The following is a 25,488-nucleotide window of genomic DNA, read 5'->3' as shown; positions in this document are numbered from 1 at the left end:
TCCTTCTGTTCTAGGCACACTCTGGGTCACCACCCACATCTTAACAACCGATGTCTAGAACCTAAGAAATGACCATGGGGTATGGGTAGTGGGTCGGATGGCCAGCCCTTGGCACTATTTCCTGACGAAGCAGGGTAGAAGCTGGTTGGACAGATGTACACCCGCCTCACTGGCGACGGGGACGGCCTCCTTCTCTTTCTGGGTCACACTCTAAAGAGATGCGGCAGCCATTCCTGCATCGCATACTTCACAGTGTGAGAATGCAAGGGGAAGCATGTTATTGTTACTGTTCCTGGGTGGGGGTGCAAATGTCTTTTTCTCCCGTTCCGGCCTCCTTGAGAGGTTCCTAGTGAAGCCACCACGCGACGGCGCCCCCGCGTCCCCTGAACCCTGACCCCTGACCGTGCGCCTGCGCACTCGGCCGGGGAGCCGGGTGGAGTTGGGGTGGGGCTTGAGGTGCGCCTGCGCGGGTTCTCGGTGTCTGCACACGGCCCGACTTCCCGCTTTTTTTCGTTATTTCGAGGCGGGAAGGTCAGCGACGCCTGACTGACTGGGCGGGCTCCGCGGCGTTAAAACCAGGCGAGACAACTCGAGGTTTGAAGTTGCGTGTCCTGCTGGCAGGAGGGTCAAGAAGGCCTTAATCGAATTTCCACACTGCCTGGTCAGGGGAGGTTGTTGGATGAGGACATTGAGTCCTGACTGGAACTCACCCCCCCCTCCGTGAGGGGCCAAATTAGACCCTACTAGTTTTTAGGGGGCCCTGTGTATGTGTGTGTGTGTGTGTGCGTTTGCAGAGTGAACAATTTTTTTGCACTTTAGTGCCACCAGTCATATTACTAACCCCATAATAACGCATCTAGGGCCCCTGGGCCCAGAGTGGGTGGTCCAGTGGGAGGATGCTGCACGTATTTGTTTTGTTTGCATGCTACCCAGAAACGGAATAGCCTTCCGAAGTCCCCACCGAGGATAGGAACTGCAATTAGTATTTCTATTTTGTGAAAAAGTGACATAAACTTTGTTGCTGTCCCTAGAATGATTTCCCAATATTTTCTGCTGTATCCAGCTTCAAGGCGAAGATATGGGAAACAAAGTAGAGGCGGTCCCTGACCTCCATGTTTACCAAGTTTTATTTCTATAAATGATGCTTATTTCTAGAAATAGTGTTTTCTTCAGTCTGATTTGTGCTAATACTTAATTGCAGTTTATGTCTGTTAGCCTTATTGGGTAGTGAACCTGGGAGCAGAAATGATCTCATTTAGGTTTGTCTCTTGATTTTTCACATAATAGGTAAGTTTGTTGCATCAAATTGGGATTGAATTAATGTATTAAGAGGCTAAAACATGGAAAAATTGCAACTGAAATTGTTGTAAAAGGAAGAAAAACTTGTTTCATATACTGAAGTTGTGGAAACTTATTATTACAGTTATTCTGGATATTAAGTGAGGCCTTAGTTTTGGGTATTATATCATCCAGGGTTCTCAAACTAATGACCAAAGCAGATAATCCGCAGTGTTTTGTTGTGGATGTAGGGCATGTGTTCACATGACTAGCTGGATCACTTAGTTTCCTTCCTGTCCTTTGTAAGCTTATACATTTGCCAAGGCTATTGTCCATTTCCTTCTTTATAGATCTGATTAAGAATAAGCTTTACTGTGGGTCCATGATTCTGAGCTAAATTCTGTAGAATGTGTATAAATTCACATGTTTAGAAAGCAAGGTTATAGCCACCTGTTCTAGTCAGCTAGCTGCCGGAATGCAATACACCAGAGATGGAATGGCTTTTAAAAAGTAATGAGTTGCTAGTTTACGGTTCTAAGGCTGAGAAAATGTCCCAGTTAAAGCAAGTCTATAGAAATGTCCAAGCTAAGGCATCCAGGGAAAGATGCCTTGGTTCAAGAAGGCCGATGAAGTTCAGGGTCTCTCTCTCAAGTGAGAAGGCACATGGCGAACACAGTCAAGGCTTCTCTCTTGGCTGGGCACATGGCGAATACAGTGTCATCTGCTAGCTTTCTCTCCTGGCTTCTGGTTTCATGAAGCTCCCCGGGAGGCATTTTCCTTCTTCGTGGTGCTGCTCTCTCTGAATCTCTTATTCTTCAAAGTGTTTCCTCTTTTATAGGACTCCAATAAGCCAATCAAGACCCACCCAAATGGGTGGAGACATGTTGTCCCCTAATCCAGTTTAACAACCATTCTTGACTAAATCACATCATCCAGGGAGATGATCTCATTACAGTTGCAAACATACAGTATTGAATAGGGATTATTCTACCTTTATGAAATGGGATTTATATTAAAACATGGCTTTTCTTAGGGGGCATGCTTCCTTTCAAACCAGCACACTACCCTAGTCCTACCTTATTTTAAGAAGAGTTGGAAAAATGGGTTATGTTGTAAATTCTTAACTCAGATAGTAAAGGCCTCCCTAAAGTGTTCACATAATCAGGTTTGAAAGTAGTTTAAAACCACAGTTTTAGTAATTATGAGGCTGAGAATTTGATTTTATTGTTGATACAATATGAGTAAAAAGTTTTTTTTTCTTTGAAGGTGTTCTCAAACAACTTCACATTGTAAATTTGGAGTGCTCAAGAAGAAAAATTGTAGAGTTTGATATTGCAAAGGAAATGAAGAGAAATTTAAATGAAAATTCAACTCGAAGTACAGCAGGTATTGAACCAACTTTATTTTAAAATTTTCTATATTTTTGTATATACCATATAAAGCTTGCATAGTTTATAGATGGAGCATTTGGAAAGGAATTTTTGTAAAGATTGAACATCTATTCTAACCTTTTTAGTTTTTAGGCCCAAGCGAATGAAATGATTTATTCAAAGGTACACATTCAGTGGTAGGAGTAGGAATAGAATCAAATTTTCTTGGATTTACTCTAATGTTCTTTCTGTAAATCCTAGGTGCTTTAAAGCTGAAAACAAAGAAATAGATCTCTTCATTTGTATCTGTGACTTACTCAAAATATTTCCAGAAGCACTTCCTAATAGCTTCCCCTACCATTCCTGCTTCCCCAATTTATTGGTATTAGGATAGAGGGCAAGAATAATGAGAACCAAGGTAATGATAATGATGCACAATGAAGATAATAACAGCTATTATTTATGGTGTATGTACTCTGTATTAGATACTTAATTGTACATATTAATTCATTTTATCCTTTTATTAACCTTCTGATGTAGGTATTATTATTTCCCATGAGAAACTGAAGCACAGAGAGGTTAAATAAACAATCACAACCAGAAATTGAACCTGCGAATTTGGCTCTAGAGTCCATGCTCTTAATCATGATACTACCCTGCCTCTCAGTGAATGGCATGTTGGCATATAGAGTTTAAGGAAATTGCCTTTGAAATTGTGATTCAAACCTACTTTGGAGTCATAATTCAAACTTTGGCGATTTGACTCTTGGGCTTACATCATTCTCCCAGTGTTTCATCAAGAAGTTGATCACAGATCCTACATTTCTTCTATAGCACAAGTGAAGGTAGACCAAAACTTGGTATAGTGACAAGATATCCGAATTAGATTTAGGAAGCTTGAGTCCTAATCTAAATTCTTCCGTAACTTGCTCCATGGAAGCCTTATGAACCTCTTTTTCCTTTGTGTTCCTTTCTAGTTTTAAAGTTTATGTATTTTGATTTTTGGTCTGACTTGAGATCCCAAGTCTCCCATCTGAGTTACCATCTAGCATATCCTCAAAATAATCCACAGAGCATATGTATTACAGACATATGGGGCGCTTGTTAAAATTGCAGAATTTTGACTTCCAGACAAAATCTGATGAAATAAGATCATGAGATCAGATCCTTTTTTTATGAGGAAGGAATCCAGGAACCTGAATGTTTAGCAGAACTCCAGATGAGTCTTAAGCAAACTAAAGTTTGCAAATCATGGCCCTAATGGTATCCTATCATAGTCCAAAGAGAGATGAGGGTTTTGGAAGACATGGGTCCAAGTTTGGTTCTCTCGTTTCCATTGTATTTGAAAGTCCCCTCCAGTTGAGATGGTAATAAGCAAGCACAGAGAAGGGAAATAAGGGAAAAAAAGTGGATTTGTAAAGGGTTGAGGATGCAGGAGGAGAGGGAAATTATTACCAAAACAAAAGTAATGAAAGCAATCTTACGTTCGAGCATTGAAGGACTTTTTAGAGAGACAAATGAGGCTAGTCAGGATCTTAAAAAGAATGTAAAACTCAATCTAAAGATATAAAAATATATTTATAATAAATATAAATTAATGTAGAAGTAGAAAAATTGAAATTGTATATTATTATATACTAGAAATTATTCTATAACTAGATCTGTTTTCCTTTTATCTCTGAATTTATTGATATGTTTAATTTAGGCTGTTTGCCTGTACCATTGTTCAACCAGAAAAAGAGGAATAGACAACCATTAACCTCTAATCCACTTAAAAATGATTCAGGTATCAGTATTGCTTCTGACAGTTATGATTTCCCTCCTCTACCAACAGGTAAGGATAAGATAATAATTTCCAGAAAATAAAAGCTAGGATTATAGAAAATTATCAACTCACTTTATTAATGTAAAAAGAAAGTTGACTTTATTTTTTTCTTCTTTCCACTATCCAGTTACAGAAATTACTTGGTTCTTTTGACCATTTTAGTACAGGAGTTTGAGTTTCCTTGTGTATAAGGGTGGCTTAGTATTTAAATGGAGTATCTTAGATCTGGAGAGTTTGTTCTAATGAAGTAGTAACTTACATTGTAAAGTTTTTTTTATTTTTTAAAACACATATGGGTATTGTGACTTAGACATTTAGTGGTAAAGAACAGGACTCAAGTTATTTGGGAGACATTTAGTGGTAAAGAACAGGACTCAAGTTGTTCGGGGAACAGGAATAAGTGTGTATGGGTACACAGGAAAAACCCAGGAATTTCTGGGAATTGACCCTAGACATTTTTCTCCTCTTATAGCATCTTGTTCTTCATCATTTGTTGGCTATTTACTCTTTTTAACCCTATTGGCTTCTTTATAGATTCAACTATCACATGAACCATATTACCTTTTGCTGGAGCTTACATGGTCTTTTAGTTTTGGTTCTCAGAATTCATTGTTGACTGCCTTCTGTATCTCTTGGTCCAAAATTTAGAGACACAGAGCCTCTGGTTCAGCTCATCTGTTCAAGTGAAGGCACTCAAATCCTGACTTAGACTATGGTTCAGTCTCTCACCTTGGAACTAATTAGTTGTGGTGATAGATGTGGAGAGGTCATAACGTTTGCTGACTACTTACTCCTTCCTGGAAGAAGGTGTGGGTAGGCAGGCTTTTTGAAATTTACTTCGTATATACTGGTTATATGTATTTACATTTTTTGGCACTCTAAAACATCATTAATACAATTGTATGCAACTAGAATTTTAAAAAGTATATATATTAATACTTGTTTTGTTAACTTCATCCAGTGTACACCCATAGGCCTAAATCTACTTCCAAATCATGATTATTTTATTTTATTCCGCATTTGAGGAATTTGAAGTATGAAGTTCATCTTTATGAACTTTTCCCCATTCTTAAAGATAAAAATTAAAATTTAGAAAGTCACATAAGTATAGATAAGTGAGGGTTTATCTGGACGCCTTCCATCATTAAAAAATTTCTCTATCTTTTAAAAATTGTTAGAAGCAGCATGAATGTTGATTTTGAAAATTAACTGTGGGGGGAAATGTGCTTCCTCCTGAAGTCATGAATTCAACAAGGTCTGATAGCATTACTCTCTGTTAGAGATATTGTAGATGAAATTGTTGTGTTGGATAGGAGATAGGACTAGGTTATTGTTTTTCACATTTTTGTCCTGACCTGTTATTGAGGCTGAGAGACACAACCAATCTTTAAAAAACAGGAATAGAAGAGAATAAACTAGAGTAGAAGAATAGAGTAGAAAATATCAGGGTACATCATACATAACAAGTATAAGAAATGTAGGTGAAAATTTTTTTTATATCCTCTCTCTCTCTCCCTCTTTCTCCTGTATGCACACCATGCGTGTGTATGTTCTTGGTTATGGTATATATCGTGCAATGGGTTGAGAGAAAAAAGTTTGAGAAACATTGTACTTGACTGCATTTATGTTATAAATATAAATATATACTAGTATTGACTGTGGGAAAGCTACAAATGAAACTGTTTCCTCTGCTTAATATGCCATGGGGAAGAAAGATGTTCTAGGCAAAATAATAAAATAATAATAAAATAATAAAGCAATCTGTGACAGATTTCACAACAAAGTGCTATTGAAGAAGAAGTCTGAGTCTTATGTTTTTTTTCTTCTTCAGGTCTTTAAACCTAAAATTAAATAAGTATGAAATAATTATTTTGAAACATACTATTTATATTACTTTTGTCTATGTTGATTATATCTTTTAAGATTGGGCGTGGGAAGCTTTGAGTCCAGAGTTGCCTCCTTTAATGAAAACAGTGACCACAGGGTAGGTGTAAAATATAAACTAATGAATGTTTGTCTGCTACGGATTGATGCTATTCTTCTTTGTGTATTTCAAATTTCTGAATTTGAAAACAACTATTATTATTTAACAAGATATATTTCTTTGAAAGGCAAATACCATATTCTGTTTCACATCCCCTGAAAAGTCAGGATACCACGTCTAAATCTCTTCAATCGAACACTGAAAGAAGCCAGAGTGGTTGGAGGTGAGTCAACTTAAAATTTCTTTCATTTTCTTTTCCTTCTTCTCCTCCTAACTGCTATTTCATGTTCTTTCATCTTTTCCAATCAATAAATTTCTCCCTTCCTTCCTTTCTGCCTGCTTTCCTGCCTCTCTCGCTCTCTTTTCTCTTTTTATTAGAGAAGTTGTAGGTTAACAGAAAAATCATGCATAAAATACAGAATTCCCATAGCCTCCTACTTTCTTAGACAGACTTACATTTAGTAAATTTCTATACTTAATAACTAACTATAGCAATATTAGCTACATTTTATGAAAGAAGAGAACATGCTATATAAAACTTTAAAAATAGGTCAACTTGGCAGGCATTATGTTTCCAAAGTATCCTTCGTGTTATAGTGAAATTTCTGTAAATGTTTATCACCATGATTTCATCATTTTGTTAAAGAATCTCGTGTTCCTTCTCTTGGGAACTTTATTTAATATCTGAACCTTACCTTTGTTCCCAAGGAGAAGGACATGAGAGAGACTGCTCCTTGCCGTGGTCAGGAGCCACTTTAACCTAGATTTCATGGCCTGGTGTGGGTATCAAAGGCCAGACTAAGCTGGATTGACTGCCAAGTCAGCATCTGTGATTGGGGGAGGGGTTATACCCAGTGAGATAAAGGACTGTCGTTCTTCCAGGGCTCATTTCCAGGCTAGGAGCACCTCCTGAGCAAAAACTTTCGTGGAAATTACATATGTGCTGTTACCAAAAGGGGTTGTGAAGTTGGAAGAAACTTTTCTAAACCATGAATAATAATTGAAAAAACATATCAATCATTCTAGGGGAAAGACAAAGTTTTGTTTCTGTTATCTCTACTGAAAATAAAATTACAAAATTATCATCATATGAAGAGGTGATCGATGTAGGAAAAAATTTTATAGAGGTGTATCAGGCAGTTAAATAATAAAAATTCTAATATTTTTCCTGGATATTGTGAGGCTTTTGGTATTTGAAAGCTTTTTAAAAATTGTAATTATTTGTGATTTCTTTTCTCATTACTTTTATACTTAATTTTACCTAAAGGGGGCTCCCACATTGTATAAGCTTTAGTCCCCATAAAACCTGGATCTGTTCCTGGTTGCTAGGGAACCACTTTTGTCCTGGACCTTGTTTTGGATTATTTTCCCAGACACTGGATGGGTGGAATTCATTGTACTTTTATGATACTTGTGATATTTTTAGGAAAATTATTCAGAATTAAGAGTTTGTGACTTGGATTAGCTTTCCCTGAAGAGCTCTTAACTAACCTGCTCAAAAATTTAATTTTGACCTTGGCCTCATAAACGTCATGTTCTGATCAGCTGATATAACTAACTTAGATTAATGTAGTAGTAAAATGCTGTAATATATTAATTAGTAAAGCTCTTAAGCCTATATAAAAGTGCTAATGTTCTAATTGAATGCTATCCTGCCTGTATTTGTTCTCCTTATTATTTAAAATCACTGACAATCCATAGTTTAACTTTTTAAAATTTTTACTTGGTGGAAAATTAAGAAATAAAAGTATAAAGAAGTAAGCAAGAGTCCTCAAAATCTCACCACCTAGAAATAGACACTGTCATATGAAGACTGGTATAGCTTTAAAAACATACTTTTTAACACTGGATTCTGAGTTGGGAGAACAGGGTTCTCTGTTTTCTATATTTGTCAGAAACTTACTATATGACTTTGGAAAAGTTACTTCCTCTCTAAGGTTCAGTTTTCTTATTTGGAAAAGAGAGATAATATATTGTAGGGTTGTTGTGATGATGTGTTTGGAATTTCTAACTAGTTAATAGTTACAAAGTAATTTATAAACCTTAAATTTCCATATAAATGAAAAATTTCAATTTTTTAATTTAGAAAAGTATATAGAAAGAAATATTGAATATTTATTTTTGTTATTTGTTCTTTTACTATTACAGCTACAGAGATGGCAACAAAAATGATAACTTGAAAACTTGGGATAGAAATGATTTTAGGTCTCAATGCAAAAGTACAAACCTGGTGTTGACTAATGGAAAAAGTCCTTGTCCAATGAATTTGGGAGCTCAGCAACAGAAACAATTAAGATTATCTGAACATCCTAAATTATCTCAACAGAGAGAAATGGAAGTACTCAGACAAACACATTCATCAAGTATGTCTGGCTCCACAGTGAGAGCTCTAGACAAAAACAGTGCATTACATTCATTTAAGCCCAATTTTCAACAAAATCAATTTAAGAAAAAAATGTTGGACGAAATTCCAAAAGAAAACAGTCTCAAGGTAAATGTGAAAATATTAATGTCTTGTTTACATTTCAACAATGTAATAGCTATTTAGAAAGTCACCGAGATAAAAGCATTTGAAATCGATCCTATGACATGTATTACTTGATTAATACAAATATCCAGGTCCACTGGAGTGGATGATTAGTTTCCAAAATATTTTCTCAGAGGGTGTGAGTTACCGCTCCCTTTCATACTTGCTTTAGAGTTTCTTATTGTGTTCCATCATTCACTGTATTAATTATTGAGATGATGACAGTTTATCCATTGCCTGAAGAAATAATCCACATTCTTCATATGGCATTTTAAGTTTTTTGCAGCAGAGGTCAGCAAACTTTTCATGAAAAGGCCAGACAGTTAATATTTTTGTCTTAGTGGGCCGTATGGTATCTGTTGTACCTTCTCAACTATACCACTCAATTCTGCTATTGCAACTCAAAAGCAGCCATAGACAGTGCATAAATGAATGAGTACTGCTGTGTTCCAACAAAGGTTGACTAACAACAGCAGGATAAATTTGCCTGTGGGCTGTAGTTTGCCAATCCCTACTTTGGAATCTGGTCCTATCTTACCTTTCTAGTCATATATTTCGTATTTCATTGCTACTCCAATCCTCTAGCCATTTCAGATTCTTCACAATTCTCTGAACAGGGTATGCACTCTAATACATGTCTGCTTTGGTTTATATTCTTCCCTTTTCTAGTTTGCTAGCTGCCAGAATGTGATAAACCAGAAATGGAATGACTTTTAAAAAGGGAGATTTATTGAGTTGCAAGTTTACAGTTCTAAGGCCATGAAAATGTCCCAATTAAAGCAAGTCTATAACAGTGTCCAAATTAAGGCACCAACAAGAGGTTACCTTCATTCAAGAAAGGCTGATGAAGTTCAGGGTTTCTCTCTCAGCTGGAAAGGCACATGGCGAACATGGTGACGTCTGCTAGCTTTCTCTCTAGGCTTCTTGTTTCATAAAGCTCCCTTGGGGGCATTTTCCTTCTTCATCTCCAAAGGTCTCTGGCTGTGTGGGGTCTTGTGGTTCTCATGGCTCTCAAAGGAACTCTCTCCAAAATGGTTCCTCTTTTAAAGGATTCTAGTAAACTAATCAAGACCCACGTGGAATGGATGGAATCACATCTTCCTCTCATCAAGTTTAATAGCCACAGTTGGACATGTCACATCTCCATGGAAATAATCTAATCAAAAGATTCCAATCCACATTATTGAGTAGGGATTAAAGGAAAGGGTTGCTCCCACAAGATTGGATCAGGATTTAAACATGGCTTTTCTAGAGTACATATCCTTTCAAACTGGCACATTCCCTGTATCTGTACCTCAGTCTTATTTCTTCTGCACACTCTCTCATTGTTCTTTGTACAAGTCATTTATATATTGTGTGTGCTGGTTATTCTCTATCTCCCCTCTCTTGTCCCCAGAATCTTTACTTGTTGCCTTTTTCTCTTTGCTGAATCTTCAGACATACTGCATTATCCCAGGAACCCTAATTTGCTGGCTTCTGGTTGGGCCAGCCAGTGGGAATCACTGGCAGGGGTTCAGAGGGAGGGAAGAGAGGTTGGTTTTCTCTTGTATTTCTGGCAGGAACTGTGTTCCTGTAAGACTATATCGCCTCTTTAAATCCATTTTACCAGGCTTTATAACTTTATTTCCTCCTCTCATCCTTTCGTCTTAGGAATGGTAACAACTTCTTAGTGTTGCTAGTCTTTGGATGCTTAACTATTCTATATTTGTTATTGTATCTCTTCTCTTATGTCTGTAAGTTGTCTTTTTGATAAGCCTCTTTATGTAGACTAACCGAGGTGAATTATCATTCCTCCTGGAACTCTGACTAATATGGCATACTACCCAGTGTTTCTCAACCTTATATTTCTGTGTACAACGAGAATGATATGGCATAGTTATCTTGGTAACAGTGACTCACTGGCAGTAATCCTCAGTGGGAGGCATATCAGAATCTTGAACAGAAGCAGGAAGAGAAAGGAATTGATAGTTTTAAAAAATGTCACATCAGGTGTTCTTTGAAATATCCTCTGTCTCCACAAAGAAAAGTGCCCTCTGCCCTTGAAAATCAGTATCTTAACATGTTGTGTTATTCTTGATTGATCTTCAGAAATGCAAAGCATTTTCCCCATCTCAAGGCCTTTACACTTCTTCCCTTTTGTCTTCACTCAACAACTTATTTAAAATAACAACCCCTGTCTCTCTTTCTTTCTTTTTTTTTTATGCATTGAATGTATCAATTCCAGACATTTTATATTTATTTTCTCAATCCTTTATTAGACTGTAAAATCTATGATGGCAGATACCTTTTTTGTTTTGTTTACATCCTCGGGAGCTGTGCTTGGCACATAATAGGTGCTCAATAGGTATTTTTAGAATGAATGAATGAAAATGTCTGGATCCCTATCTAGAGTGTGAGCACATTAGGAAAAGGAATTGGGTTTTAATCAACTGTGTTCATCACAAGATCTGGCAGATGGTTCTTAAAAAATATTTAAAGAATGAAGAAATGAGTGAATGAATGTCCATATAAGTAATTCTCTTCTAAATTAATTGTCTCCAAATGTATCCTAGTTTCTCTTCCTATAATGCACTAATGATACCTTTAATTTAAGGAAGTAATTGTACTAAAATTCTCCAGAGTTCTTTTTATATGTTTGTGAATTACCATGGGTGCAAGCACCTAAAAATTTTAGATAGAGGGTGAAAAGGTGTGGTGAAAATGAAAGATTTCCCCAAGGCTATGTTTTTCTTCTTTCAAAAGGAAACCTCATTTTATCCATTAAAATTTAAGGAAAAAGATAATTCTTTAAGGATTATATCTGCAGTTATTGAAAGCATGAAGTACTGGCGTGAACATACACAGAAAACTGTACTTCTTTTTGAAGTGTTGGGTAGGTATAATACTTTAAAAATTCAGTTATGCTCTTTGGACAACTGTTTTGTATGTCAATAGTAATACCCAGGGGATCATAAAGAAAAATAAAACCTCGTAAAATGAGAATTTCTTCAGTTCCTCGGTCTGTCAGTGATTTGTGTGAATTAATACATATAAGCATTTGTGGTTTTTTTTTTCAATTTTTAAAAACCTTTTTATTGTTTAATATAACATATATACAATGTAAAGAAAGACAAAAGTAAATAGTTTTCAAAGCATTCATCAACAAGTTATTATAGGCCAGATTCCAGAGTTTTCATGGGCTGCCATACCATCATCTCAGATTTTTCCTTCTAGCTGCTCTTGAACCTTGGAGGCTAGTAGGAATAAATACACATTTGTCTTTTTGTATGTTAGTGTTCTTCTGATTCATAATGTTAAAACTGCAAAGAATCTTACAAATAATTTAACCCAATGCTTTCAGGCGGGTGAAGAAATGAGTCAGTTAATTAAAATATATTTGACTAAAATCAAAAGCCTAATTAGCATTCTAGACTTGGATCCTTATTCTCAATCTAGTGTTCTTTTGTACTGCACTACACTAAATCCAGTTGTAATTTTGTATATAAATTAACTCATATTTTAAGTACCCTGTAAGAAAATTTATTAAATAAGGACTCTTTTAGTGATATGAGTAAATACTTTAAAATTGATAGGTGTTCTAAATTATTATTTAAAATATTATATTATTTATAGTATGCCTCTGGAATTTGATTTTAACTATAGTGAAGAGATAAACATGTAAGAAGTAGTGATTCAAAACATTTATTTCCATAATTTAAATAAAATAAATAATATTTCATGTAACTTTTGAAATATTTCAAACAAGTAGAAAAATGTGGAGTATATAATTATTCTAGTTTGCTAGCTGCCGGAATGAGATATATCAGAAATGGTATGGCTTTTGAAAAGGGGAATTTAATAAGTTGCTAGTTTACAGTTCTAAGGCTGAGAAAATGTCCCAGTTAAAACAAGTCTCTAGAAATGTCCAATCTAAGATACCTTGGTTCAAGAAGGCCGATGAAGTTCATGGTCTCTTTCTCAAGTGAGAAGGTACATGTTAAACACAGTCACCGTTTCTCTCTCAGCTAGGAGGGCACATGGCAAACGCGGTGTCATCTGCTAGCTTTCTCTCTTGGCTCCCTGTTTCATGAAGTTCCCCGGGAATGTGTTTTCCTTCATCTCCAAAGGTCGCTGGCTGGTGGACTCTCTGCTTTGCGGTGCTGCAGCATTCTCTGCTCTCTTTGAATCTCCTGACTTCCTCCAATATGTTTCCTCTTTATAGGATTCCAGTAAACTAATTAAGACCCACCCGAATGGGTGGAGACACGTCTCCACCTAATCCTTTAGCAACTCTCTTGATTGAGTCACATCTCCAGGGAGATGATCTAATTACAGACTCAAACATACAGTACTGAATAAGAATTAGAAGAAATGGCTGCTTTTACAAAATAGGATTAGGATTAAAACATGGCTTTTCTAGGGTACATACATCCTTTCAAACGAGCACAACAAAAAATATCCATATACCATGCTACAGATATATTTGAAACCCCATTCATTTTTCCTCTACTCTTTAAGATAACCACTGTGGCATCTTTCCTGTCCATGCTTTTATAATTTTGCTATATATATATATCTGGCTCCAAAAATTATGCACATACACACACACATACATGGAGTAATTGTGGTATGTGTCTAAAAACTATGCCACTTTTATTTTCACCCAGTATTATGTTTTTGAGCTTTAGTCATATAAGTTCATAGCTAGTTTTCATGGCTGAATATATTTCATATGGGGAATATACCACAACTTGTATGTTCATACCCTTATTATTAATGTTCAAGTTATTTCTAGTTTTTGTTTTACAAACAATACTTCAATAAATAGCTTAGTTCACAGTATTTTTTATAGATGTAAAAGTATTTTTCTAGAATATATACCTGGAAGTAAAGTAGTTGGTAAGTAGAGGATGTGCATTTTCAACTTTATTAGATGTTGCTAGATTGTTCTAAAAAGTGGTTCATAGTTGCTTTATCCTCACATTTTCACCAACACTAAGTGTTATCAGATTACAGTTTTTGCTAATCTAATGTGTGTGAAATGCTTATTTAGTTTTTATCCTTTTAGTTTATATTTGAAGTGAGTATGACCTGTATTTTAAGTAAGGAGAATAATTCCTGTCAAACTGTATTTTGTCCATAATACTGTTTTATAATAGTAACAAATCATATATCCCTGGAGTATCAGATTTGGAAAGAACCTTAAAGTCTATGTAATTAAACCACATACCTGATGTTTGACTGTCTTCTATCAATGCTTATCCACCTGTGAAAAAATATACAAAAAGTGTGTAGTTGTCAAGATTTCAGAGCAAACAGACTATTATGTGAGACCACAGAGATAGCTAATCTTTCTTTAATATGGCAGCCCTTCAGATATCAAGACTTCTACAAGTCTCTCTGTGACTAAACACTCCTAGCTATTTCAGTTCTTCCTTTTGATACCAAAATATCTCTGCTTTCCCCTTATTTTTGGAGTCTTCCTTTGTTTTATTATCCTTGTAAAAGAATTTAAACTCATTTCACAATAACTGAAGGAAATTCAGCCCCCATTCTAATATTTCTGAAAATTCCAGGGAAATATTTGTTTCTTCAGATGGTTGTCTATCATATTTTGTTTCTATTCCCTGCTTCCAACTTCTCCTTGATCACCTTTCTTTCACCATTTCTCCATGTAATTTCAGCTCAGATTAAATTTTAACTCTAACTTGGACATGTGTTTCCCTTTTCTAAAAATTTTTTATTATCACAGTTAACTTTTCTTTATTGTGAAAAATAACATATATACAAAAAAGCAGTAAATTTCAAAGCACAGCACCACAATTAGTTGTAGAACATATTTCAGAGTTTGACATGGGTTACAATTCCACAATTTTAGGTTTTACTTCTAGCTGCTCTAAGATACTGGAGACTGAAAGAGATACCAGTTTAATGATTCAGCAGTCATACTCATTTGTTAAATCCTATTTTCTCTGTATAACTCCACCATTACCTTTGATCTTTCTATCCCTCTCTTTAGGAGTGTTTGGGCTATGGCCATTCTAACTTTTTTTTTTTTAATTAATTTTTGTATTATTTTTTAAAATACAAAAAAACACCAAACAAACACGAAATTCTTAACTTTTTTTCTTACATATACAATCAGTAATTCTTAATATCATCACATAGATGCATATTCATCGTTTCTTAGTACATTTGCATCGATTCATTCTTAACTTTTGATCATTCCGTTTTGCGTATATAATCAGTAATTCACAATATCATCACATAGTTGCATATTCATCATCATGATCATTTCTTGGAACACTTGCATCTATTCAGAAAAAGAAATAAAAAGAAAGCAGAAAAAAGTTCATACATACCATACCCATCCCCTTCCTTTCACTGATCACTAGCATTTCAATCTAAACTTAATTTGTTCCTTCTATTATTTATTTTTATTCCATATATTTTACTCTTCTGTTGATAGGGTAGACATGTGTTTCTCTTTTTTTCCACAAGACAGTGCTAATACAAATGATGACACAAATTTGTTAGTGGTTGATACAGTTTTACGGAAGATGTGATATATAGGAGGATGGAAATGTAGGGGAATATTAGATTTTAGGCATCACTTGATAAAATTTATCAGCTATTTCTTCCTGGTTGTCTTTTTCTTTAAACTATTCCCTCTCTTGCACCGTCTCCTGTGCTTTATTGCAAGGATCTATTTTTCTTTGGAATTTAATCTCTTCTCTCTTCTTTGTTATTTTTCTTCAGTCTAGAGTCAGAGAGAATAAGAAATCTTAAAACATGCATATACGCACACAAACACATCAACTCTTTGACCAAAGAAGATATTCTTGACTGTATTTTGCAGAATGATCTATCTCTTTATTGCCTTAACAATGCTACACTTCCACCCCTAATTAGTCATTTTTGTCCCACATAAGATGGTCTTGTTTTTGAGGCCTCCTGAAGTATAGTCAAGGCACTTCAGTTTCAATCATAGCTCCTATATTAGACAGCTGTCCAAAGATTTCTATGTCCTAATCCCCTAAACCTGTGACTATATAACCTTACATAGCAAAAGAGACTTTGATAATGTGATTAAGTTAAGGATCTTGTTATGGGAAGATTACCCTAATTCTGGATTGTCTGGGTTGGTCCAGTGCAATCACAATGTACTCATAAAAGGGAGGCAGGAATGTCAGAGTCAAATATCTGAAGATGCTATGCTGCTGTCTTTGAAGGTAGAGGAAGGGACCATGAGCTAAGGAAGGTAGGTGGTGTCTAGAAACTGGAAAAGGCAAAGAGACAGATTTTACCCTAGGTTTTCAGAAGCAATGCGGCCCTGCTGACCTATTTTGGACTCTGATCTCAGAACTGTACAATAACACTTTTGTGTTTTAAGTCACTGAGTTTTGGTAATTTGTTACAACAACAATAGGAAACCAGTACAGCCCCCTATTTTCTATATGTATTTACATTTATATTAAATATTACATTTCTATCATTGCAGTCATATTATGTGTTTTACATTCTCTAAAAATGATTCCAGCTTCTTTCTTGGTTACCATTAATGACACAGTATTGTTATATGAGGTGTCATTTGGTTCAGTAGGATTGCAAATGCTGACTAAAGCACACTGTATTAGTTTTCTTTTGCTACATAAAAAATGATTACACACTGTGGTAGTTAGATTCAGTTGTCAACTTGGCCAGGTAAAGGCACCTAGTTCTGTTACTGTGGACATGAGCCAATGGTACATGAACCTCACATGTTGCTGATTACATCTGCAGTCGGCTAGGAGGCGTGCCTGCTGCAATGAATGATGTTTGACTTAATTGGCTGGTGCTTAAATGAGAGAGCTCAACATAGCACAGCGCAAGCAGCTCAGCATACCTCATCTCAGCACTTGCAACTCAGCCCAGGCTTTTGGAGATGCAGAATGAAAATCACCCCAGGGAAAGTTGTTGAAACCCAGAGGCCTGGAGAGAAGGCCAGCAGAGGCCACCCTGTGTCTTCCCACATAAGAAAGAACCTCAGTTGAAAGTTAGCTGCCTTTCCTCTGAAGAACTAACGAAATAAATCCCCTTTTATTAAAAGCCAGTCCATCTCTGTGTGTTGCATTCCGGCAGCTAGCAAACTAGAACATGCACTTAGCAGTTTAAAACAACACCCATTTAATAACACAAGTTCTGTAGGTCAGAAATCTGGGTAGGTTTGGCTGGGTTCTATGCTGAGTGCATCAAGGCCAAAATCAAGGTGTTGGTTGGAATGAGCTCTTACCTGGAGGTTTGGGAAAGAATCCACTTCCAGATTCATTCAGGTTATTAGAAGAATCAAATTTTTTGCAGCTAAAGAACTGAAATCCTTGTTTCCTTTTTGTCAGCTGCTGGCATTCTCAGCTCCTTAGGACCCCCCCCCCCACCTTTCTTCTTTTGTAGCTCCTCCGTCTTCAAAGCCAGAAATGATGTGTCTAGTCCGTCTCACACTTCATATATTTTGACCTCTCTTTCTGCCATCAGTGAATAAAGCTCAAAGATTTTATACCTGGTGGGACTTCTTATCAATTTGCTTTTTCATGTATGAAGCATGTTCCTTGATTTCACCTCATTTGCAGAGTAGAAATGTTAAAAATATCCTAACCCTATTGAAAGGACATACTATTTCCATGCATTTCCCCACGTTCTCTTCATTCCCTGTATTCTCAGACTGGACTCTAGACTCATCAAAGGTAGAGATATCATTTTATTCAACATTAGTGCCTAGAATAGTGTTGGCATGTTGGAGGCTCCTTTCAGTTGCAAGTGACAAGACAAACGAACAAAATAAATAACTTGTTATTTAAATAATAGCAAGGAATTATTTACAGAACTGAAAATTTGCTAGGTTACTGACTTGAGGCAAGGCTTGATCTAGCTGCTCAAGAGATGGCACAGTGACTTCTCTCCATCTTATCCTAAAGCTCCATATTGTGGCCTCTAGTAGCTTTGGACTCTCACCTTATGATAGCAAAATGATAAAGTTTTGTAGACCATACATCCTTAAACCACATTGTCATATTGTTAGGTAAATATCTTCTGTCTGCTCTTTCCCAGAACTAGCAAATGACTCTTTGCATATCATCTTTTCTGACTGGGTACGATGCCTGCCACTGAAACCCTGAACTGTGGTTGGGGAATGGAATATGCTGATTGACTTAAGCCAAGGGTCATCCATGGATTTTCTATCCCTAGAAGGGTTTCTAAAGGAAAATCTGGGTATTATTAACAAAGGGGGAGAAATTGAGGCTGGCCTCAAAATAACAAATATCTGTAACAGACTCAATAAATGATTATTAAATAGATGGATAAATGCTCTCATTTGATGAATTCCTATTTGCATTTTATGGATGAAGAAACATTTAAAAGAGATTAAACAATTTTCCCAACATCACAAAATATTAGTAAGTTGAAGGTCTGGAACTTAAATGTATGACTTTGGATTCTAATGAATTCAGTGTTTTTTTTTCATAAACCATGATGCTCGTTTGTTTTAAATGTATATTTTATTGTTACAGTGTAGTAGACTGGTCTGGGATTTAACCACTCCACTGAACATATTCTAAGGGAAATGCTTCAGATGGTTAATTATTTTCAGTTGTGAACTTTGGCATATAACCTGTTCCTAAGTTGCAGAGGCCAGAAAACTTTTTTCCTTAGTATAAAAGTTTTGGTTTCATAAGTAGTTTTCCTCACAAAATGTCTTCTTTATTACTGTATAATAGAACTAGGAGAGATGGTAATGGGAAAAGTTATTTTAAATATTAACTTCTTTTCATAGATTTCATTTGGATTTTGCCAGCATTGATCTTTCTTTCCTTCCTTTTTCAACGTTTCTTAGCTGTTCTTGATTCAGCTGTTACACCTGGCCCATATTCTTCAAAGACTTTTTATATGAGAGATGGGAAAAATACTCTGCCTTGTGTCTTTTATGAAATTGTGAGTACTTACTTAGTCTTTGCAAACCCTGTGCCAATAAAACATACAAATACAGGTTATAATTCCATTGTAATAGAAATTCTATTAACAGTTTAGTTATACGTTCAACATTTTGTTTAGTTTTGGTTTGGATATTGAAGTTTTTTATTTGTTCAACTAATATGAAAGTCTACTATGTGCCAGGAAAAAAGATTCAAAGCAGAATATGTGGTAAATTGCTCTTTCTTTAAAAAATTATATTACTCTGTAATATGATGAACGGTATGATAGTATTCTCCTGAATGAATATACCACAATTTAGTTTTCTAGTGTGCTGTTGATGGGCTTTTGGGTTGTTTCCAGATTTTTTGCTATTATGCACAATGCTTTATGAACGTTCTTGTATATGTCTCTTATTCTGCATTTGTATGCATTTCTGTTGGGAATATGCACAGAAGTAAACTTGCTGGGTCATAGTGCATGCATATGTTCTAATGCGTTAGTTACTGCCGAAGAATTTTGCAAAGGATAGTACCAGTTTACATGCTCATAAGCAGCACAGAAGAGTTGTAGTTTCTACGTATTCTTGTCAACACTTGGTATTGTCAGTCTTGTTTTATTTTAGGCACTCTGAGATAAAACTAAACTGAATTAGCCGTTCAGTCAGTGGTATCTGATTTCTCTACAATTCCCTGGTGACTAATGAGGTTTAGCACCTCTTCATATGTCTGCTGGTCATTTAGGTATCTTTTGTAAAGTCTATTCAAGCCTCTTGTTCATTTTTCTATTGAATTATTTGTCTTTTTCTTATTGATTTATAGGAAAAGATTTATAATTAAAAAGAAACTATTCTAAATATGAGCTCTTTGTCTATTATGTGTATTACAAATATTTTCTCATACTCCATAGTTTGCCTTTTGCTTCTCAATGATATCTTTTGATGAACAGAGGTTCATTTTAATATGGTCATTTTATCAACCTTTTTCTTTATAGTTAGTACTTTTTATGATCTTTTAATTTAACCAATCCAGGAACATGCTTATCTTATCCAAGATTGAGAGGATTTGGAGCTGACTGAACTGTTTCTGGTTTATAGTTTTCTTTAAGTTATAACTCTTTTAGGTACTGACGCCAAGTCTGGTGAGGGGGATGGGGCCTCGGACTCCTTTTTTTGTTTGCTTGTTTTACGACTTCTAACCATCTATCAAAAGCTCTGCTCAGCTTCTTAGACTCTCAGTTGCCTTGCTTGTAATTGTCAGATACCTCATCCCGTAATATCAGGTCTATTTTGTATTCCCATCCTTTCCTGGATGGAGGCTCTGTAAGAACTCACTGCCTTGGTATCTCTCTGATGCCCACAGGGATGTTTTAATAAAATATTTCATCCAGCTATTCTAGTTGTTCTCAGCTGAAAAGTGGTCTGAATCACCTAGTCTGCCATCTACTGGAAATGAAAATTGGTCAGTCTGATTAAAGAGTGGATAGTTCATATGCAGTTACATTGGAAATTACTCAATCTTTTAAGAGACAGCAGCAGCTAATTTGTAATAAATTGTACCCAAGTGACAGAACACTTATACATGCCCAGATATTATGATCTTGTCAGCAGAAGGGCCGTGACTCAGTGAGGGAGTTGCAACATTTTGGGACAATTCACATCTAATTCATAATTGTACTTGTTTTGAAAAATTGAAATTCAGCTGAAGTAATAAATAACTTTTTTATATTCATTTTTTTTAAATAAACAGGATCGTGAACTTCCAAGACTGATTAGAGGGCGAGTTCATAGGTGTGTGGGAAACTATGACCAGAAAAAGAACATTTTCAGATGTGTTTCTGTCAGACCAGCATCTGTTTCTGAACAAAAAACTTTCCAAGCATTTGTTAAAATTGCAGACGTTGAGATGAAGTATTATACTAATGTTATAAATGAAATTTAAAGCATTTTACTGTTATTGCTTGACCTCCTGTCTCTATGGTTTTATAGTTATTGTTTTTCTCTATTTCACTTGTTTAATTAAAATATTTAAATTATTTTAAATGTGGAGTCTTTTGAAAGTAATTTTGTTTTATAAAAATGATGTATTTATTAAAATTCAATAACCTTACCGATAAAAATGCTCAATTTAGTGGGAATAGATAAATTAATCCTTAACATGGATAACAATACATCTGATTAGCCCAAAGGCCAGCATCAGGCTTAATGGGGAAATACCAAAGGCATTCTTCCTAAAGTCAGGAACGTGACAAATGTGCCCACTGACAGTAATATTTTAAAACATTGTACTGGAGCTGCTAGCCTATGCAATTTATTTAATTACTTAAAATATTTAATGAGCATCTACTGCTTGCTGAGTGCCCTGTTTCAAGTGCTGGAGACAAAGTAGTTAACAAAGCAACAAAAATTTCTGAATGTATATGGAATTTATATTCTTGGATCCAGAGAATAAAAGAGAAAAATGTCAAGGTATAATAATTACTACTGTTTGCAGATGAAATTATTCTATACATTGAAAACCTAAGAGAATCAACTAAGAAACTACTGCAAAGATGAGGTAATGTGATAAGGCAGTGGGATAGAAAACTCAATAAGCAGAAATCATCAGTAGATGTTATGTATATGGTTCACAACCATTGTAGTATAAAATGGATAAAGATACATTTAAAATAGAAAAAATAAAGAAAAAATATCCAAGACTAATCATGACTAAACAATAATGGTAGAAAGAATATGAATGAAACTTTAAAACACTATTGAAGGATATAAAATAAGCATTGGGCAAATGGAAAGATATATCATTTTTTTTGCATAGGACACCTCAACACAAAGGTGTTGAATTTCTTCAAATTAATCTGTAACTCAAGTTAATTTGTAATTCTATAAACTCTATCTCAACCTCTCTGAATGTATATAATTAGCCAAATTGATATTAAAGTTTATGTAAAATAAATGAGAATTGTCAGGACAACTCTGAGAAAGAATAACAGTGGGAATCATCTTATATGATATTATAAAGTTTTAAACATCTTAGTTATCTAATGCTGCATAAGCAATCACCCCAAAATTTAGTGGCTTAAACAACAACATTTATTATCTCTTCAGTGTCAGAGGGTCAGGATGTCAGGAGTGGCTTGGCTGGGCAGCTGTGACTTGTGGTCTCTAGGAGAATACTTCCAAGGTGACTCACTCACATGGCTAACAAGTTGGTGGTTTTGGGCAGGAGGTCTCAGTTTCTCTCCAGGTGGGTCTCTCCATAGGGATGCTTGAGTGTCCTTATGACATAGCAGCTGACCTCCCTCAGAGTGAGTAATCTAATAGTGACTTAGCCAGGTAGGTAGGAGCTATCCCTTTTAAAACTAGCCTTGGAAGTCATGTAGCATTATTCCCTCCTCATTCTATTTGCTAGAAGTGAGTCACTGAGCCTGTAGTGTAAAATTTATGGGAGAGGAAGTAGGTGCAACCGTTTGAAGGAAAAAGTGTCAAATAATTTGTGGACATGTGAAAATTAATATTGCAAAAATATATTTATTCATGTAATATATAGGACTGGTTCATGAATTGTCATGCCAATAGACAGAATTTAGAATACAAAAACAGACTCAGGTATATAGAGTATATGATAAGAATAGCATCTCAAAATAGTGGGGAAGAGATTATTCAATAAATGGTGTTGGGACCACTGGTAAGTGTCTGGAAAATAGTTGGGAATTAAACTTTTCACTAAGCTGTTTTTATATTTTTTCTTATTCTTTTGTAGTTTTATTTTATACAGTTAGCTTTTTCATGCATTTGGAAGTTATTTTTATGTAGGATGTGGGGCTTAGGGGTTTAACTTTATGTGGCGAATTATTACAACATAGTCTTTTGAATAACATGTAATTTTCCTATTGATTTGAATTACCATCTTTGCCATAAAATAAAACATGCAAGCATGGGTCTATTTTTAACCCTTCTTCATTGATATCTTAACTATTCTTAACGATATCTTGTCAAGGGCTTTTAAAAAAATCCTGTTGAAGTTTTATTGGGATTATACTGGATTCTAAAATTAAGTTTTGGGGAGAATGAATATGTTTACTATAGTAAATCTTCCTATTTAAAAGATTATATACTTATTTACGTCTTCTTTTATAACTTTCAGTAAATGTTATAATTTTTTTTCATAAAGATCTTGTACATTTCTTGTGAGGTTATTTCTAAATACATGTCTTTTGTCCATTTAATTCTCTATCTTCTCAAACTGTCCTTATGAACATACCTAGGCTCTGGTCTCTTCTCTTCTCATCCTGTCTCTGTCTTCATCCTTAAAAAAATCTCTTGTGCTCACCATCCTGTAAAACAATCCTCTTTGCAAGACTTTCGTGGAGGGGGATGATATTCTCTAGCTTCAAAAACAAAAAACTTAGAGGAATTCCTAGGAAGATACATGAAAGGAGAATATAAAGGATAATATCAAGTTCTTTTCAAACTTTATGGTTACTGCCTGCCAGATCTATTGTGGCACCATTTGGGAGACCAGATCTAGAAATCTTTGTATACTTACGTACAGAATGAGGTATATGTTTTGAATCAGCAATACATACCTAGTGCTGTTTCTCCCATAGCCATCATAAGTCTGGGAATCAAGGGATGGTAGTGGGACTAACTTCTCTCATTATTACACCAAATAATGCATTCAAAGAAATTTTGCTTCTCACCTGCACAATTTTGGGCTCTATTGGTTTGGAGATTGTTTAAGTATGCTAAGGCTGCTGGAATACAATACACCAGAGATGGATTGGCTTTTATAAAGGGGATTTATTTAGTTATAAATTTACTTATTTGGGAAGGCGCATGACAACATCTTCTGGGCTTCTCTTCTGGCGTCTGGGTTCAAATGACTTTCCCTGGGGTGGTTTCTTTCTATATCTCCAAATACCTGGGTCTCAGCTGGCTCTGAGCTCTGAGCTGTATTGTGCTGAGCTGTCCTGAACTCAGCTAGGTTGTGCTGTGCTTCACTTTTAAGCCTCCAGCGAATTACATTAAACATCATTGCAGAAGTCTCGCCCCTTATCTGACCACAGATGTAATCAACCATAGATGAATTTCACATACTGATGATTTAAGTCCATAGCAACAGAATGGGACACCATCACCTGCCCAAGTTGACACCTGAACCTAACTACTAGAGATATTTTACTTTCATTCATACCCTGGGTTACTCAAAAAGCAGAGCCTGGGACAACATCTTATTTGTGAGTAGTTTATTTGAGAATGTTATCTCATGAAGAGGAATGAGGGATGGAAGAATATAAAATAGGAAAAAGAGGAGAGCTAATACTAGGTTTGATGTAATGCATCACAGGACCATCCATCCACCTTAGTGAAAACAGAGGAAAGCATATATCCATCAGCAATCATCAGATGTTGTTAAAGGGTTGGATTATGCACTGCACTTTCATATTGTGTATGTATGAGTGCTGAGCAGGTTTCCCATGATAGCTCATACTGTGGAGTCAGAGAAACCTGAGGGCAGGACACAAGAATCACGTGAAACAGACTCGAGGTAATACTGTCAGGATGGTTCACTTGAAGGTGGTTGAAGCTATACAGAACTGATTACTTCACCTGTGACGAGTAAGAGGCGATGAGAGAAAATTTGAAGTGGTGCACAAGAAATGTCTGATACAGTTCCCAAATGTTAAAAACAAGGAAATTGTTTTTAACAGAAATGCTTCAATAATTCCATTGAATTGGAAGTTACCTTCCACCTAGCCATTTAAGTTCCTTATGTCGAACCACAGGCAAAAAGAAAAGGGGGAGGGGTTTGGCATACTGCTGGAGGTGATTCCACCCCACTTAAGGAAAGATAGGATTTCTCCATGATGGGGAAAGGACCATGCCTGATATACAGGAGGTTCTTTAGGGGTGCTACTTGATAGTTCCATGTACTAAAGTAAAAGCTAATAGAAAACGATAGCAATGTAATGAAAACAAGACACTTCCCCAGAAGTGAAGGTTGAATATAAAGAATCCCATCTAGATTTCCGGGAAGATGGCAGACCGGAGTGGAGTGAGTTCACTCCTGCTCCATGAAACAAGATAGGTGATGGGGAGGAAATGCCCACGACTGTAGGTCCCGAGGTGTGAGTAGTCTAGGAGGGTCTTTAGGCAGTTTTGAGGAGAAGGATGGAAGAGACCAAGTGGGTCGGGTAACCGGGATCCCCACTCGTCGGGCTGCGGTACACGGGGGATGTGCGACAGGAGGGAACTGACACTCCTCGGCTCCAGCCTGCATAGTTGCCAGCTGGAGAAACCTCCCCACTTGGTTGTGGTGGGCAGCCCCCGCAGGCAGCCCCGTTCACTGCGGGCGGGCCTTGGGTTGCTAGGAGTGATCAACGTTCGGGTGGGGGAACAGAGGGCCCACAGTCGTGGTGTCCGGCAGGCCCACCAGCGCTGCAGATCAGCTGATCAGCTGATTCCCTACGTGCTGATCGGCTCCTCAGTCCACGGGCAGAGACTCACTGGCAGGCTGCCCCTGGTGGAGCAGCCCTCCAGCTGAAGCAGTCCCCCAGCTGAGCATGCTGACCTTGAGACCCT

The 25,488-nt window shown here is 36.2% G+C and overlaps 1 protein-coding gene across 6 annotated transcripts; it reads left to right on the top strand.

Annotated features, from left to right (window-relative positions):
- The first annotated feature begins 458 nt into the window (after positions 1–458).
- On the top strand, positions 459–20,949 carry SPATA22 (spermatogenesis associated 22). 6 transcript variants are annotated; one of them, XM_077165555.1, is made up of 9 exons: positions 459–661; positions 2,545–2,664; positions 4,354–4,482; positions 6,397–6,457; positions 6,585–6,680; positions 8,606–8,948; positions 11,727–11,856; positions 18,832–18,929; positions 20,657–20,949. In XM_077165555.1, the coding sequence occupies exons 2-9, from the start codon at positions 2,622–2,624 to the stop codon at positions 20,846–20,848; spliced, it is 1,092 nt and encodes a 363-aa protein (XP_077021670.1). In that variant the 5' UTR covers positions 459–661; positions 2,545–2,621; the 3' UTR covers positions 20,849–20,949. The 6 variants fall into 6 exon arrangements, with proteins under 6 accessions (XP_077021670.1, XP_077021669.1, XP_077021668.1 ...); XM_077165554.1 differs by having other exon boundaries at positions 460–594; XM_077165553.1 differs by having other exon boundaries at positions 460–601.
- Positions 20,950–25,488: the final 4,539 nt, after the last annotated feature.

Source organism: Tamandua tetradactyla, chromosome 6, assembly GCF_023851605.1.
Source record: "Tamandua tetradactyla isolate mTamTet1 chromosome 6, mTamTet1.pri, whole genome shotgun sequence".
Lineage (NCBI taxonomy): Eukaryota > Metazoa > Chordata > Mammalia > Pilosa > Myrmecophagidae > Tamandua > Tamandua tetradactyla.
This window is presented reverse-complemented; position numbering and strand designations above follow the sequence as displayed.

Excerpts from the sequence above, each read along its gene's own strand:
- SPATA22 (XM_077165555.1), top strand. The coding sequence starts at position 2,622 with ATGAAGAGAAATTTAAATGAAAATTCAACTCGAAGTACAGCAG. Across the intron at positions 4,483-6,396 it reads TTTCCCTCCTCTACCAACAG|ATTGGGCGTGGGAAGCTTTG; the intron begins GTAAGGATAAGA and ends ATATCTTTTAAG. Across the intron at positions 11,857-18,831 it reads ACTTCTTTTTGAAGTGTTGG|CTGTTCTTGATTCAGCTGTT; the intron begins GTAGGTATAATA and ends AACGTTTCTTAG.